The 15,659-nt window shown below is 34.2% G+C and overlaps 1 protein-coding gene across 2 annotated transcripts in view; it reads right to left on the bottom strand.

Moving 5' to 3' along the window:
- Window positions 1-15,659, bottom strand: part of igl (IQ calmodulin-binding domain containing protein igloo) — a 218,600-nt gene that overhangs the window by 96,915 nt on the left and 106,026 nt on the right. For both annotated transcript variants that reach the window (XM_088239720.1, XM_088240441.1), the window contains exon 2: window positions 10,900-11,190. In XM_088239720.1, coding sequence (XP_088095846.1) covers window positions 10,900-11,190 — 291 coding nt within the window. The remainder of the gene's footprint in view (window positions 1-10,899; window positions 11,191-15,659) is intronic.

Genomic DNA, 15,659 nt, shown 5'->3' with positions numbered 1-15,659 from the left:
GATTGTACAATTGAGTAGTAAGCGATTTTTAAATTATTGATACTTGATATATTTCTTAAATTACAATTTCAAATATGTGTGGGAAATCAATGAATGGCAGGGTTACGAATGATGAAATCAGGCGAGAATGTAAATCTGAGTCATGTTTACTGCCGTCATAAAAAAGAAGGACGCATCTAACATTTCTTTTGAAAATGAGTTAAATACATATTCGGAATCAAGAAAAAAATACACATGTACTAAAAATACACCGATCTTCCTAAAATAATCACAACCCTATTATTTTCACTAATAAATGAGACTTAACTGCAAAAAGTCTCGAAAATTACTAAATATAAAAGGCTGTTCTGATTTATATAATTATTAAAGACTGATTAAAATACTTATTTTTTCTTCTATTCCGTTTTTAAATACATCTGAAATGAATGTACCTACTCGTTTTCAATTAAATTTAAGATCTGCTAGTAATTTCGAAGTTAATTGATTATTAGGTCGGCGCTACTAGTTTGAAAAACAGTAAATGGCCAGTAACGTCTATTTTATTTAGTTGAGTAGAGTCAATTGGCATATTAACACACAAAAAAAATACTTTTACTTAATTACTAAATATAAAGGGCGTTTCTAGCTAGGAACGTCTTAATTATTATAGTGTATTTTCTTGTATTTTATTTACTAAAAAGACGATGAAAATGTTAATTTTTAAATATTTAATGTAAAATTTACTAAAATTAATTTATAAATGGTGTTCCTTAAACCCTGTCACATCCGAAACCACGATGATCAGTATGAGCAAGAAGACATATTAGCATATTTTTAAAAATATTTAGAACAAATAAAAATTTAAAAAATAAAATATTTAAACAAACAAATGGTTGCTTACTTCTGCAGGGGAGAAGTGAGGGGAGCGCAGCGCAGTGTCAGACTTCCCCCTTCCCTCTCCTCGTTTCTCCCCTGCAGAAGTAAGCAACCATTTGCTTTTTTGAAATTTTATTTTTAAAATTTTATTCGTTCTAAAAAAATATTTTAATGTGCCAATATGTTTTCTTGCTCATACTGATCATTGTGGTTTCAGATGTGACAGGGTTAAAAGAACACCTGTATATTCCGTTAGGGCAAACCATAATACATACTGTCGCATAATAATATACTTAATTTTTGTAGTATTTTTCACGCAGCGAATTTTTCAATCTCCGAGTAACAAAGTATTTATTTTCTCCGTTTTTTGTTTTATGTAGAAACGACCTTCTTTCTTATGACGGCAGTATAATTGATAAGATTGATAAGATTAAGAATGGGTCTCTGAGATGGTTTGGTTATGTAAAACGAATGGATGACAAAATAATGATGTCGATGACATCGCCTCCATTGCCGGTAAAATATGGATGATGAAAGCGGGTGATAGAAAGGAATGAAGACGTTTGGACGATGTCTTTATCTTGGTGAAGAGAATTTGGCTGAAGAAGAAAAAGAAGAAGAAGAAGAATCGCAAAAAACTTGTAGTGGGAAATGGGAAATGAGTTGTGGTAGAGTGGGATTTGACCCTCAGACCTTCGACCCGACGTCTACAACACAAGCATGAAACTACAACCGATTTCATAATTCTTTCGTTAAGTTAAATTATTTAAATGAGAAACAATAAAATTTATGGAATAAATTATAATTAATATAACCATCAAATTAATTCAAAACAATTTAAACCTATTGAAATGTATTTATTTAAAGATTAAAAGGCTGTGCTACAAAATTCCTTAACACGCAGCAATGTAACATGGTGTAACTCATGTAAATGACAGATAATTCAGAAGTTCAGACATTTGAAATAAAAACAAAGAGACTTATGGTCAAATAATTTCTTTTAATTTTTTTTTAAGAATTGTAATATAATTTAAGCCTGTTACAGCAAAATAAATTAAAGATAATACACTTTCCGGTCCTACAACTAGCTTACTCCCACTTACTGCAAAAAACCGACTGATTAAACAAATTTCTTATATTATTTTCAAATTTCTTTTCTCTTTCATACGAACACTGGCCAGAAAACAGCGTCTCAGTCGTCTTTGTTATATGTTCTATTCTCGTGCTCTTTCTAAGACAGTAAAACAGATATACTATATAAGAACATTATATAATAATAATCGACTGAATAAACTAATTTCTTCTTTTATTTTTGTCTCTTTCATACAAACACCGGCCACAGAACAGTGTTTCTGACATCCTTGTTATAAGTTCTATTTTTATGCTGTTTCTTGTACAGTAAAATAGTCTTATTGTGGTATTATTATATAACCGACCGATTGAACAAATGTCTTTTTTTATTTTTGTTTCTTTCACACAAACACCGGCCACAGAACAGCGCCTCTGTTATCCTTGTAATAAGTTCTATTTTTGTGCTCTTTCTTATGCAGTAAAAGAGATTTACTATATAATTTTACAATAATATAGAGCTTGCGCTTATCCAGAGTTAGAAACTATCTTAAATATATCTTCTCTTCAAGACCGTCGAAATAAATCCGACCTTCTAGTCCTATTTGAAATTCTCAACTCACTCTTTGATGCGCCTGAACTACTGAGCTCAGTAAATTTAAATATCCCAACTAGAAACCTCAGACAAAACTTACTCTTTCATACCGATAACCATAGAACTAACTATGGTTTTCATTCCCCTATGCCTAGAATTCTTAGGTCTGCTAACAAACATACCAGTCTTGATTTCTTTGATAACAAGTTGTCTTCTTTCAAACGATCACTGAATCAAATTCAATTATTAACACTCCTCTCCCGCTTCCACTCCCACAAAGTCTTCTATACACCATTGAGTCTTTCTACTTTTCTTTATAACAATTTTCTATGTATAAATATGCCCATGGGCGTTTATAAAAATAAATAAATAATGTTGAATTATCCGGATAAATTATAACATTCTCGAATACTGTTTTACAGTATGGTGTCCAGAATGTTCGAAGTATATTTATAGAAATAAAAGGATCCAAAACACATTTCTAAAGCATTTGAATAATTGTCAGAACACAAACATTATTTAGTAATTTTCAAGAAGCTGGAATCATAAACTTGGTATTTTAGAGTCTAATAGAACCATAACTGGCACCCTCTTACTTTATAAAATATTAAATAGGGTTCTGAGCCGCTATTACGATCGGAAGTTAAGGACTTCAACCCTTCACGATGACGGTAAGGTTGAAGATAAATTCTCCCGAGCGATTACGAAGGTACACTACCGACTCTTTATCTTTAAGATTTGAAGTAGGTTCATGGATAAGTACCCCATTTACACGACAACTACGCATTAAAAATGACAAAAAGTTTGTTCCACCAAGTAATTTTTGCTTTAATTACGATTAATTAAAATTTTTGATCGTTTGAGGTGGCCACTTTTTTCTTTAAAGAACATTTAAGACAACACACATGTTGTTAAATGTTGCTCCAGCAATTCCTAGGCGGGTTACAAGCTCTTTGTGTATGTTTCCATCCTCAGTTATGTGTACTCTTAAGTATTTAAAGCTGTCAACTTTCTCAATACTCTGTCCATTATTAAAGAGAGGCTGATCGGGGTCAGGGCAGGATTTGTTGCACATAATCTGAGTCTTTTTTGTATCAATATTATCTGACCTACGTACATTATATAAGCTAAAAAATCCAATCTAAAACAAAAATTACTAGACAGGTGCCACCGTTTTGTAGCAACAATTCACGGACAGTGTATACTTTTTATGCTGTATTAAATAGACTCCAGGAACTCGGCAATAGCTATTTCATATAAACTGCGTCTTTTTTGTATTAATATTAAGATCCAGACGAGTTGAGTTTTCCTGCAGTGGGTTAACAATTTCCTGAAAACCACCAACAGACTTTTCAAAAAGAACTGCATTGTCAGCATACTCCAAGTCACACAACTTTAGGGGGGAGTTCATTCCCATGCCTCAATCAGGTGGTATTGATTTGCATAAGATAAAATCCGTGGTAGGTATAATAAATGCATTCTTTTTATTTAAAAAAATGCCAAACACAGTGCTAATTTTTGACAGTTGCCTAGAGTCCCTAATCAAAAATGCGCCATGTAGACTAGTGAATTTCGAGCCCAATCAAGGGTTAAGTCGCATGTTAAATTTAAATTTAAAATACAATAGAATCCCAACACCCACCCTTCTACCCGCCGTACGCCCATTACCCGCCCACGCCATTATGCGCGATGTTAATGAGAGTAGGCAGTACCAGCGTGAAAGCGGTGGGAAGTCGAAATGACAAAGCGAAACTTTAGCTAGCAAAATTGTAATACTAATTTACATGAATCTCGCTCTGTATAACCAGAATTAATTATAAGACAAATTTAGTGGTTAGTTAACACGTGTGCATGTATGTTTTATTTATTTATTATTTCAACGGCTTATGCCTTTAAAAAAGTGCATAATAAAAAAACATAATTTTTCAAACAAAATACAACACTTTTCTCCAATCTCTTAATTCTAGTGGTAAAATTAGCCCTTAACTCTCGTGGCTACCGTTCTCGTCAAACGTCAAACTGTTTATTCCATTTGACATCCGTTTGTTCAAACTATGCCCAGAACTCTCCACTTGTACGATTTGCTAAAGAGTATAATTCAAACTTTCATTATATTGACCCTTTCTATTATAAGAAAATGACTTTCAAAATACGTGCTCTAAAATTGATACTTAATGCTAGCTTATTCGATTTACAAAAGTCAACAGATGAAAGAGTTAAGGAAATGTGAAAATTTAAACACAGCTAAACCAGGCAATGATACGTCATATGCTCTTTAAATGTATAGACTTCCACTATCTCTTTTAAAAAATGTTTTCCCTCTCTGTTGCAACAAATTGTTAAGCCTTTCATATTTTTTATGCTCGTTTACGTACCCTACTCTATTAAACTATTATTTGTACAATGTCATATACTAACTTATACCCTACTTTAACAAGACAAAATTGATACTTATTCACATACATACACACCCTCGCCCTTACTTTCACACCTTAATACATACCCTCACACACACATACACACACCCTTACTGACCTTCAAATTCTTATTCTATTCCTACTTGTTTATACATAATGTATTTTTGTGGATATCAATTATTGGTATTATTTTGTGTTTTATGTTTGTACTATGTATATTTGCTGTATATTTGCTGTATAAATATAATTAAAAAATTAATAAAATGTAAACAACAAGAAACAAAAAATTTCAGTGGTATGCGCGTAGAATTTTGGTTGGTGTTGGGGGTGTGGTAGATGTCCATTTGGATATTGACAGATTTTATCGTCGGGTCCCGTCGAATCACGTCGGGGTCACCACTGAAGGGTTTGCTGGTTGTTGGAGGTGGAGTTCGTACCCTAGTTGGAGGTGGACAAAAGAAACGAGGTTGGCTGTTGGCTTTTGATGCGTATTTATTATATAGTGAATACGATATAGCACTTTATTATGGAGGGCTGAGATAACGGTGATAAGGACTGACTTTGAACTGACTGACTGCGTTAAGCTGACTTGGACTACGCGATAAAACTGACTGACAGATGTTACCATGCCCTGTGGTCTTTTAACAGGCCGTATTGTAACAGTTTAATCAATCTTCAGTGTAAAATGTGTAATGCTCGTATTCAGAGATGAAAATTAAGATGAGGAATATGCAATCCACAGTCTTCATCACCTTTTTGAATATTATGCGACAAGAGCGTATATCCTTACCATGAGTAGTTTTGTATCTAAATAGGAGCTTGAAACTCTTTCATATTTCAATTCAAAACGCGACTTTATTGCCTTGGTTGACAGCTCGTTCAAATGGAATGCATAGTCTTTTTACATATTCCGCAGTAGAGTCGTGCAGTAACTTTTGTGTCAAAATCTAATATAGCTAACATGTTGAGCTCTCCGAAATCTACAGCTGCCCATGCGACGATAAAACACCTCAAGATGTCCCTCACCTGTTGATGCATTGCCCCTTTTTCAGTTTTCAAAGAAAATAGCTGGAGGCGCGATGCAAAAGCCTGGGTGAAGATCTTTGCGACGTCTCATCGGTGATAGGTAATAAAGAACTCACACGAGAGGCAGTATCATACATGATCAATACATTGCAGCGAATTGGTAAAATAAACCAAAGTAGGGAACAAAATGCCAAACACTCTTCTAGTGGAACGGAAGGCCTGTTAACAACTGTCACTCGCATATAAAAAAAAGAAGAAAATATAAATAAATTAATGAATAAATTCGGCAAATGTTTATGAAACAGTCTATGGTCAAATTATGACCCTGTGAACAATTTTCTGATACAAATATAGAAGTGGATTCAACAAAATTAACATTGAAATGTTGTGTGAAGTACTTTCGAAAATTAAGAAAAGTTTCGAGGTTAGAATTTACAAGAAAACTCAAACTCAAAATGAAATGAAAGACATGAAGGGACTTGTTGCCCACATATGATAATATAATAACTTGACTGACAAATATTTTAGCAGAGACGGAAAAACTCATTTCAAGTTATATCTGGTGATGTCCACGTGCTCCATTTAGGAGTGCATATGGAAAAAGAAGTGAAAAAGATCCTACTATTTACCTTCACTATAGTAGTTACCGTAAAATTTAAAACTAACACAAAAGATTGCCGCAATGATGCATTTAATTTTTAAGCATTTGTTTGCCCGTGTGTCGTGATCTGCTCTCTGTTTTTTTTTAAAGTAAAGGTATTAATATAATTGGAATTATCGCGAAAAAGATGTTGAAAAGAGAGTGAACGCGGGCAACAAAATGAACAGTGACAGTAATTGCCAATCGAAGCTAAACTGGCATTGAGGAAGACCCTTAAGCCAACCATCCACCCGCAGCTGTCATAGGGTCCTGGGAGACTGTCAGCTGCGCATAGAGGAAATTTATTATCAACATTTATAAGGAATACAAACTCTATGCGGATTGATAAAGGAAGGAGAAAGAGGACAGAGGACAATACGGTTCCCCCCTCAGGATTCCCTCAATGCCTCAGTTTTTTTTATTCACAAATATATATTTCTACAAATAATGTACAAAAATGAACATATTCAAATATACAAATATAATAACTTAAAACAAAGTAATACAACAAAGGTAACTAACACGGATATTTACTATAAGAAAACGGCCATGAATAAAGATGAACTCACCAGGTGATCAGAGGCAGAGGATTCGAATACCATCTCCATAAGGGGAGGACAAAACAAGAGAACGTGTCCGTTTTGCTCGGAAAGAAGCACAGTCCCAACTGTATCAGCATCCCACAGGAACAGTTGCTTGTCCCAACATATTTAACCCACCTATGCATACGCGCGTCAAAAGAATTCCGAACGCGAAAGCTCCCGAAGCTAAACTGGCAGTGCACAACAGAGTTTTAGTCTCGACGCACATTAATGAAAGTGAAACACGGAACTGGCAGAGGAAGGATGAAAGCGGAGTAAAAGCCGTCAAAATATAATATTTTGGACGAATGTTTGGGAAATCAATATGTGACAGGGTTATGTATTCTCAGGCGAGAGCAAAATCAGACGAGAGTGCAAATATGAAAAATGTATAATTAATAAGATTGAAAAAGGAGATGAATGGATGGAATAGAAGGAATGGATGACGAAACAATGGTAAAACAAATACGAGCATATATGGCAAAAACTAACGGTAACGTGAGACGGGAACGACTAAGAAAGGCGTGACATGATCAGATAAACCAAAATCTAAAGTCTGGTCATGTTAAAAGTAGACAGAATTGAAGCATGCATGACAAGATGTATGAATTCGCAAGAGGCAACGAATGTATGCCAGTAGAGGCGTGTATGGTAGTCCATGCTCTCCGCCTTCTCTTAATACCCATTAACAATTCCTTTCTTCTCTAACACTTACACATATAGTGTCCATGCGGCTCGACTGTGCAAATATCTCCCATCTACTATAAAAAAGTTTCTATGCCATCTCTGTTTAAATCAAGTCCGAAGGAACATCTCTTTTTACTTTTTTTTCCCTCTTTATTACTTTTTCTTATTGAGTTACTGTATTGATTAAGGAGAATTCAAATAAAAATAGAGGTATTAATTTTTTTTTCCACTGCATATGCATATAATTGATATCCAAAATAATACACTTCTATCGAATTATTTTTGTACATTTTAATGCAAATGCGTCAAAACGTATACGCTTCCTCCATCGAACGAAAACGCCTCGACGGGTTACACGGTAATTTTATGGTTTTTTATTTTCTATTGTTTCAAGTACAGGAATTTGTGTATCTGGGAAGTATGTTTACTAGGGATGGAATGATTGAGAAAGAAATTTAAGGGAGGGCGAGTGCCGGGAACAGAGATATATAAATAAATTAAGACTCATTATTTCTGGCTACGATACGATCCCACTTACTATTTAATGATGCTCTCACTTACACACACCTGAATGTTTAAGTTTTTTTACAACTATCTAATAAGTACATTACATCACATGTCTCTATAATTTTTTTTTAAATGTCTGAACTTCATAATATTCTGTCTTTTGCTAGAAGTAACGCGATGTTACATCACTGCGTGTAAAGGAGTTTTTTGGCACAGCCTTTAAAGAATTCAGTGTTTTCATCAATTTACGAAATAAAAAATAAATTTCATTGGGTTCCAAAATTTAAAATTTGTAATCCGTTTAGTAAAAAAATACAGAAACGTTAATTGAAATTTCCACTCCCGATTACTGAAACGAAACTTAATTTCCTGCCTTTGATACGACACGTATTAAATGAACGAGTTCTACAATTTAATGAATGGTATTATTGATTTCACGTCAGCGAAAATCTTGCTTTCCGTTAATAATATTAATTTATTGAAATTTCTGGGATGTATTATTAAAACAAGTTTAAAAAACGTAAAAAGACCCTCACCAAGTGGTGTATAGGGCACTGCATCATAAGACTAAAGTGATTTTTATTCATATTTTTAGTTGTGGGGGTCAGTGCTTTGCAAGTTGCTGATGTCACTACGACCTACGAATATCTATTGTGACGGGTCCCCGTGAATAGTGCTCGCCCTCCAAGCCCAGATCTTTCAAAAGCCTGGCTAATGTGTGGAAAGCGAGAGTTTACATTTTGCCGAATCTCCTTCTCCAAGCCCAGATCCGTAAAGTATCGGACTATTAGGTAAGGGGCGATCTCTCCAACATCGGCAGGTTTAACCAGAAGTCCCGCGAGGATGAAGCTCTTTTTATGATGTAAAGCATCACATTCACATAGAACGTGCATAGGTGTTTCCTCATCTGCACTGCAAAACCTACATCTAGAAGTTTTGGAAATGTTAATTCTGGCAAGCTGTTTCTTCAATCTGCAGTGCCCTGTAAGGGCAATAGTAATAACTCTCTCTTGATTTAGGCTAAGCTTTATTAGTTCAAAGACAAAACTTTGCGAGTACCCTTTTATCAGTTCCTCCGCATGGTGCTGACCAAATATTTTTTGCCAGAGCATTACACTCTGCTTCCTGGCCCAAGACATTTAGGTAAGTGGGTTTCAGGGCCTATTGGGGCAGTCTCAGCTCCCAGCCTTGCCAATTCATCAGCTGCCTCGTTACTGTCGATGTTCGAGTGTCCAGGTACCCAAATCATTGTCACAGGGTTACACCCATCGACACAATTAAGCGCCTGTCGGCACTCCAAGATTAATTTAGAATTGATTTCAACAGAGTTCAGTTCTTTAGAGCAGCCCGACTGTCTGGGAGAACATAAATTCTTTTTCTTTTGTACTGTTTGCACAAATTTTCATGCGCATAGGTATAGATGGTATAGAGTTCCGTTTGAAAGACAGTGGGATAGAGCCGTAGGTTGAGGGAGAACTTTTTCGCTAGACTATTGTGATACTTCAATTATTTAATTATTCTATCGATCTAAATTTGTTGCAACAGAAAACGAAAACCTTTTTTGAATTTGAAGGTCTTGTCACTTACAAGGCTAATGATTTTTCATTAGCTGGTTTATTTAGCCAAATTACACACTGCGTAATATTCTCCTTTATGCATAAATTCCTAGATTTCCATATTCCATTCTCAAAAATGTTTTCCCTCTCTGTTGCAACCAATTTAGAACTAAATAACTCTCCGGGGAGGAAATCCAGCCTGTCCGCAAACATTTGGACATATTCAAAACATTATTACATCAACATTTTTAGATGCTCAAATGTTTGTAGTCAAGCACTGGATCCACGCCCCAGGGAGTTTATCGAGATTGACATTATTACATATTTCGAATCCTTTACTTCAGAAAACTAAATGGATGAGGGAATTGAAGAAATATGGATGTTTGAAGATAGGATTAAATTAGAAATAAAATCGTGGTACATGAAATTTAAAATTAATGAAGATTAACTCATTTATTGTAAAAAAAAAACATTGCTTTTTTGTAAGAGCGAAACCGACAAGAAAACCCGCGGTCTTTGAAACAGTTTTTGGGGTTACTCTCACAAGTGATTTCGTGTTGCCAACGATCGAATTCGGCAACTCCGATTTTTCGCAACAAAATTTAAAGTGTTGTCAGTAGCGGGGCTTATCGAACTAAAGTTCTTACGCGTCTAAATTGACTCGTTACAATGTGGAGGCCTTTACCGAATAGCCCGATACTTTACGGATCTGGGCTCGGAGGGGGAGATTCGGCAAAATTTAAACTCTCGCCTTCCAAACGGTATTTAGGGTCTTTATATACCTGGGCTTGGAGGGCAAGAACTATTCACGGGAACCATCATAATAGACCTTTACAGGTTGCAGTGACGTCAAGAGCTTGAATAGCACTGACCACCACTTCTAAGCGTAAAAATAGAATAAGAAGGTTGAGGCAGAACTTTCACTGTTGAACTTCGTTTAGTGTTGAAATAGCTAAAAATAGCTTACCTTTATCATCAGCACTAAATTCTGCCTCCATCTCTGCCTTGTTAGCTTCAATTTCTGCCTTTCCGCTCATGTCTATATCTTTCTTCTCCTCTGCTCCTTTTGCTATTACGTTCGTGGCGTCCTTTTCTCCACCCGTGACGCCGGTCAGTTCCTTCCTGGTTTTGTGACCGCGGAAGCAAGCTTGGATCTTGGTCACTGCCTTGAGATCGTCTTCGTCAAAGATCTGATCTTCTATTGCTGTGGACTCTTCGGGTTTGGAGGAAATTTCTTCGGAGATATCGTGGAGTTTAGCTGCAAAGAAGATACGTAAATTGTTAAAAATATAATTTATTTTTATTTATTGGGGATTTCAACAGTAATACATGTAACAAAAATATAACAAATAAAATATACAATAAAACCAATGACAAATATCCACAGAAATACATTAAATACACGTACAATACATACTAGTGTGTTTGTGTGAGTGTAAGTGAGTGAGAGGGTGGGTGAGTGGGTGTTATATTGGAATGAGAGTGGACATCTGTGTAAATATTGCACAAGTGTCAAGTGTCAAAAATAAAAATATAAGTAAAATATTAAGAATTTGAAATAAAAAATAATAAAAAAAAATAAAATAAGATAAAATAAGACGTTATTATTGAAACTAAGTATAAGACAAAAAAGTATGTTTTAAGACGCGCATTTTAAATGTTATTTTTTTACAATCAAATGGATCAATAAGGGGAAAGTTCAAATTATATTCACTAGCAAAATATATAAGTGGAGAGTTATGGGCATAGTTCGTACGAACTGCTGGCACATGAAATAGAGAGCTCGACGTGTGACGGGTGCGGTAGCCGGGGTTATTTAATGATAACTCTGACAAAAGAGCCGGACTATCAAGGCGTCCACTATGTTTTTTAGAGTCAAGAGTCAGAGTTTCGAGAGTTACATACTCTGTTGTTTCTTTATCATTATTTTTTTTACTGCTGATATGAACATATGGTTATGTTCTTGTGAGATATATGGTGAGCGGTGATAGCGAGGTGGTCCGCTGTCATTCTAGTGAGTATAAAAATCACCATAGTTTTGAGTTTGTCCAAATTTTCGCAGACAAAAACTGGATTCAACCCCCTAGGGAACTGTTAATATTACCATATTACAACAGATATAAATAACATTTTACAGAAGAAAAAATAGAAGTCTAGGCACGCACAGAGCTTATGGCCTGTCATTGGCTGGTTTAAGTGCCTAATTTACACACAGGAACTTCAAAAATGTTAACAGATGAAAGAGTCGAAGGAATATAGATGTTCAAATACAGGCAAAAAGGTGAATATTACACAATGTGTAAAGTGGCCACTTAAACCAGGCAATGACAGGCCAGAAGCCCTGAAGATGCCTAGACTTCTATATTTCCTTCTGTAAAATGTTTTGAATTTAAATTGTAATTTGTAAATATAAAAAAATTTAAGTGAGTGATCAATCCCACACCATACACATATAACTTGCATCTATCTTAGTACGTGTTTACCTACATAGATAGATGCAAGAAAAAGCTTTCTTTGGAAAATATGCAAAGAACATTATACTGTACTATTAGGGACAATAGATTAATATTTTTTCAAATGTATACATCGTATATTATATCATTTTGTGTTATGTACAAATGTCTTGAACAAGTAGAAGAATTCGTGTATCTGGGAAGCATGTTTTTTAGAGATGGAAGAGTAAAAAAAGATGTTGAAAGGAGAGTAAATGCGGGGAACAAAATGAACGGCGTACTAAACAAAGTAAAAGGTTTAAAAAAAAAATGTCAATCGAAGCTAAACTTGTAGTGCACAACGACGTTTTAGTCCCAATACTTATGTATGGAAGTAAAACATGGAACTGGCAGAAGAAGAATGAAAGCCGAGTGAACGCTGTTGAAATGCGATCTCTTAGACGGATGTTTGGGAAATCAATGTATGGCAGGGTTACGAATGAAGTAATCAGGTGAAAGTGTGAATCTGAGTCAAGTAAAATTGATAAGATTAAGAAAGGGTCTCTGAGATGGTTTGGTCATGTAGAACGAATGGACGACGAAAGAATAAAACAAGTATACATGGCAAAAATGAACGGCAACGAGAGACGAGGATGACCAAGGAAGACGTGACATGATCAGATAAACCAAAATCTTAAGTCTGGTCATGTTAAAAGCAGACAGAACCGAAGGGCATGTATGACAAGATGTTTGAATGTTTAAGAAGCTGGCAATATATTTCAGGATAGACGTGTGCGACGGTTCATTCTCTCTGCCTACCCTTACGGAGAAATGGCGGGATGGCAGTAGTAGTAGTAATGTAAATCAGTTTTTTTAAATGGAAAATCAAGATATCATTTTTATTTTACTTTTCAAAATATTACGTCTTAATTCATACATATAATTAAAAAATAGATAGATATTTATAAAAATAGCACAAACTCTAAAAATACCTTTTAAGAATGTCAAAAAAGGAAGAATATCTTTTATAAAATAAACTCTCTCAGAGACAGGAACAATTTTAATGTCCAAAGTAATATTATTTAACATAGAGTTAATCTTAACATATTACAACAGAGATGAAGAACATTTAAGAGAAGGTAATAAAGAAGTCCAGGCATCTACAGGGCTTATGACCTGTCAATGGCTGGTTTACGCACTGTGTAACATTCACCATTCTGCCTATATTTGAACATCTATATTCCTTCAATTCTTTCATGTGTTGAAGTTTGTGAAGTTAAAGAGCTGAAACCTTTATTTATGCGGGTGAGATTCATCTAATTGAATTATTTTACCTACATACTAGGCAACGCCTGAAAATATTATTTTTTCAATTTCTATACTTCTTTATGGACCAGGTAATTTATCAACAATATTTTGAGTTTGTCCAAATTTTTGTAGACAAGGACTGGATTCAACTCCCTTGGGAGCTCCCCACTTAAACCAGCCATTGACAGGTCATAAGCCCTGTAGATGCCTGGACTTCTTTATTACCTTCTTTTAAATGTTCTTCATCTCTGTTGTAATATGTTAATATAAACAGCTCCCCAGGGAGTTGAATCCAGTCCTTGTCTACAAAAATTTGGACAAACTCAAAATATTGTTGATAGAGTTAATCCTTTTAACGGGCTAAACAATTGGCAAATGGGTCTTGTATATTGGAATGTGGAATAGTCCATGGTTATTATTTGGAACATAAATAATGCTCCGCATAGTTGCAGGGTATAATTTATTTCATTTTTTTATTTATTTATTCATATTTTGCTCTAACAAACTATAACTATTAATATGAATAATGTGACCTCACTGGAGTCACCCGTGCCGAGGACACTTAAAAATATTCTTTAAAAAAATATTTTTACATTTGAGAATAAACAAGAAGACTAACTTAATAAACAGAGATAAAAAACAAAATATTCAGACAGTTTAAAACACTACGTATATATTTATGTTTATAATTAATTTATGTACACCCATATTATTTATATAACAAAACGTACAATGAAAAGAACAAAAACCTAACATAAGATATACATTTGTAGAGCAGTTGATTCAATATTGGTTTGAGCGAATGAGACAATCCATTTTACTTCTACCTAGCTTCATTATCCATTTTTTATAGCCCTTTTGAATATTTTATCGTAACTAATTGTTTTAACAGATAGTGGAAGTAGGTTATAGATATTAATTGAATAATACTCAAAACCTCTTTGTCCGGAAGTGGTATTAGTTTTTATTTGTTTAAGTTGTCTTTGAGTTAAGGATTTAGTGATTGTATTATTTGTATGTAATGTATTGTAGGGATTATGTCTTTCATTTGAGTCAGAGTAGTTTTTGTATCTGTAAGTAAGTATTGTTTTAGCGTATAATTGTTTTGGTATCATAAGTTGTGATTTGTAGAATGTTTCTTCAGTAAGTGTCTGTATTGGGACGCTGAGTATTATTTTAATTATGGATGTTTGTGCAACAAATACACTATTTAAAACAGTGTCGCGCACACCACCCCATCCAATCATACCGTACTCCAAAATTAATTAGTTAAACATCCCTTTACAAAAATCAACAGATCGAATAATGGATTTTATTTATTAGCTAATGAATTGATTTTAAAAATCACAAGATAATCTGTACTACAATTATTAAAAAAAATTAATAAATAAGGGAAAAATACAAAGAAATCAGATTTTAGTCATTTGAATAAAGATAAAAACAAACATTTCGTGAGGTCATCAAGTATGACGTCATTGGAAGCGGCGACAGTTTTTACGTAAAAGTCTATGATTTTTAGTAGAGTTAGTGGAATGGGGTGACTTTGATTATTTTCGAACTTCATAAAAGGGAAATTGAAACTGTTATTATTAAATGAAAAAATATTTTGTTGTTTGAGCGAGATAAAGGAACTTGGTAATCAAAGTCAAGCCTTTGAGTAGGTTCGCTTTGATATGCTATTATTTTATGTGTTTGTTTTGAAGATTTTCTAATTAAAAATTACCTACAAAAAAAGATAACGTGGCAGCATCTTCAAACCAACCAAAAATAGACTGCCGAAAATTGATCAATATTTTATAAAAAGCATTTGAATTTCAATATATTTTTCTAGGAGAAAACAAATATTTAGAAAAAAACAAAAAAACATCTATTGCACTAGGATTTAGGTTACATTTATTTATTTATGACAAAATACGAGGTTTTTTAAACTTTACATACAACATTACATATTATATTTGTTCGAAATATTCCCAATTAGCAAACGTGC

The sequence above is a fragment of the Micrasema longulum genome, unplaced genomic scaffold (genome assembly GCF_059751315.1).
Source record: "Micrasema longulum isolate JH-2025_06_02 unplaced genomic scaffold, ASM5975131v1 h1tg000003l, whole genome shotgun sequence".
Taxonomy (NCBI): Eukaryota; Metazoa; Arthropoda; class Insecta; order Trichoptera; family Brachycentridae; genus Micrasema; species Micrasema longulum.
Note: the sequence above shows the minus strand (reverse complement) of the source record. Positions and strands in the feature narration are given on the sequence as shown.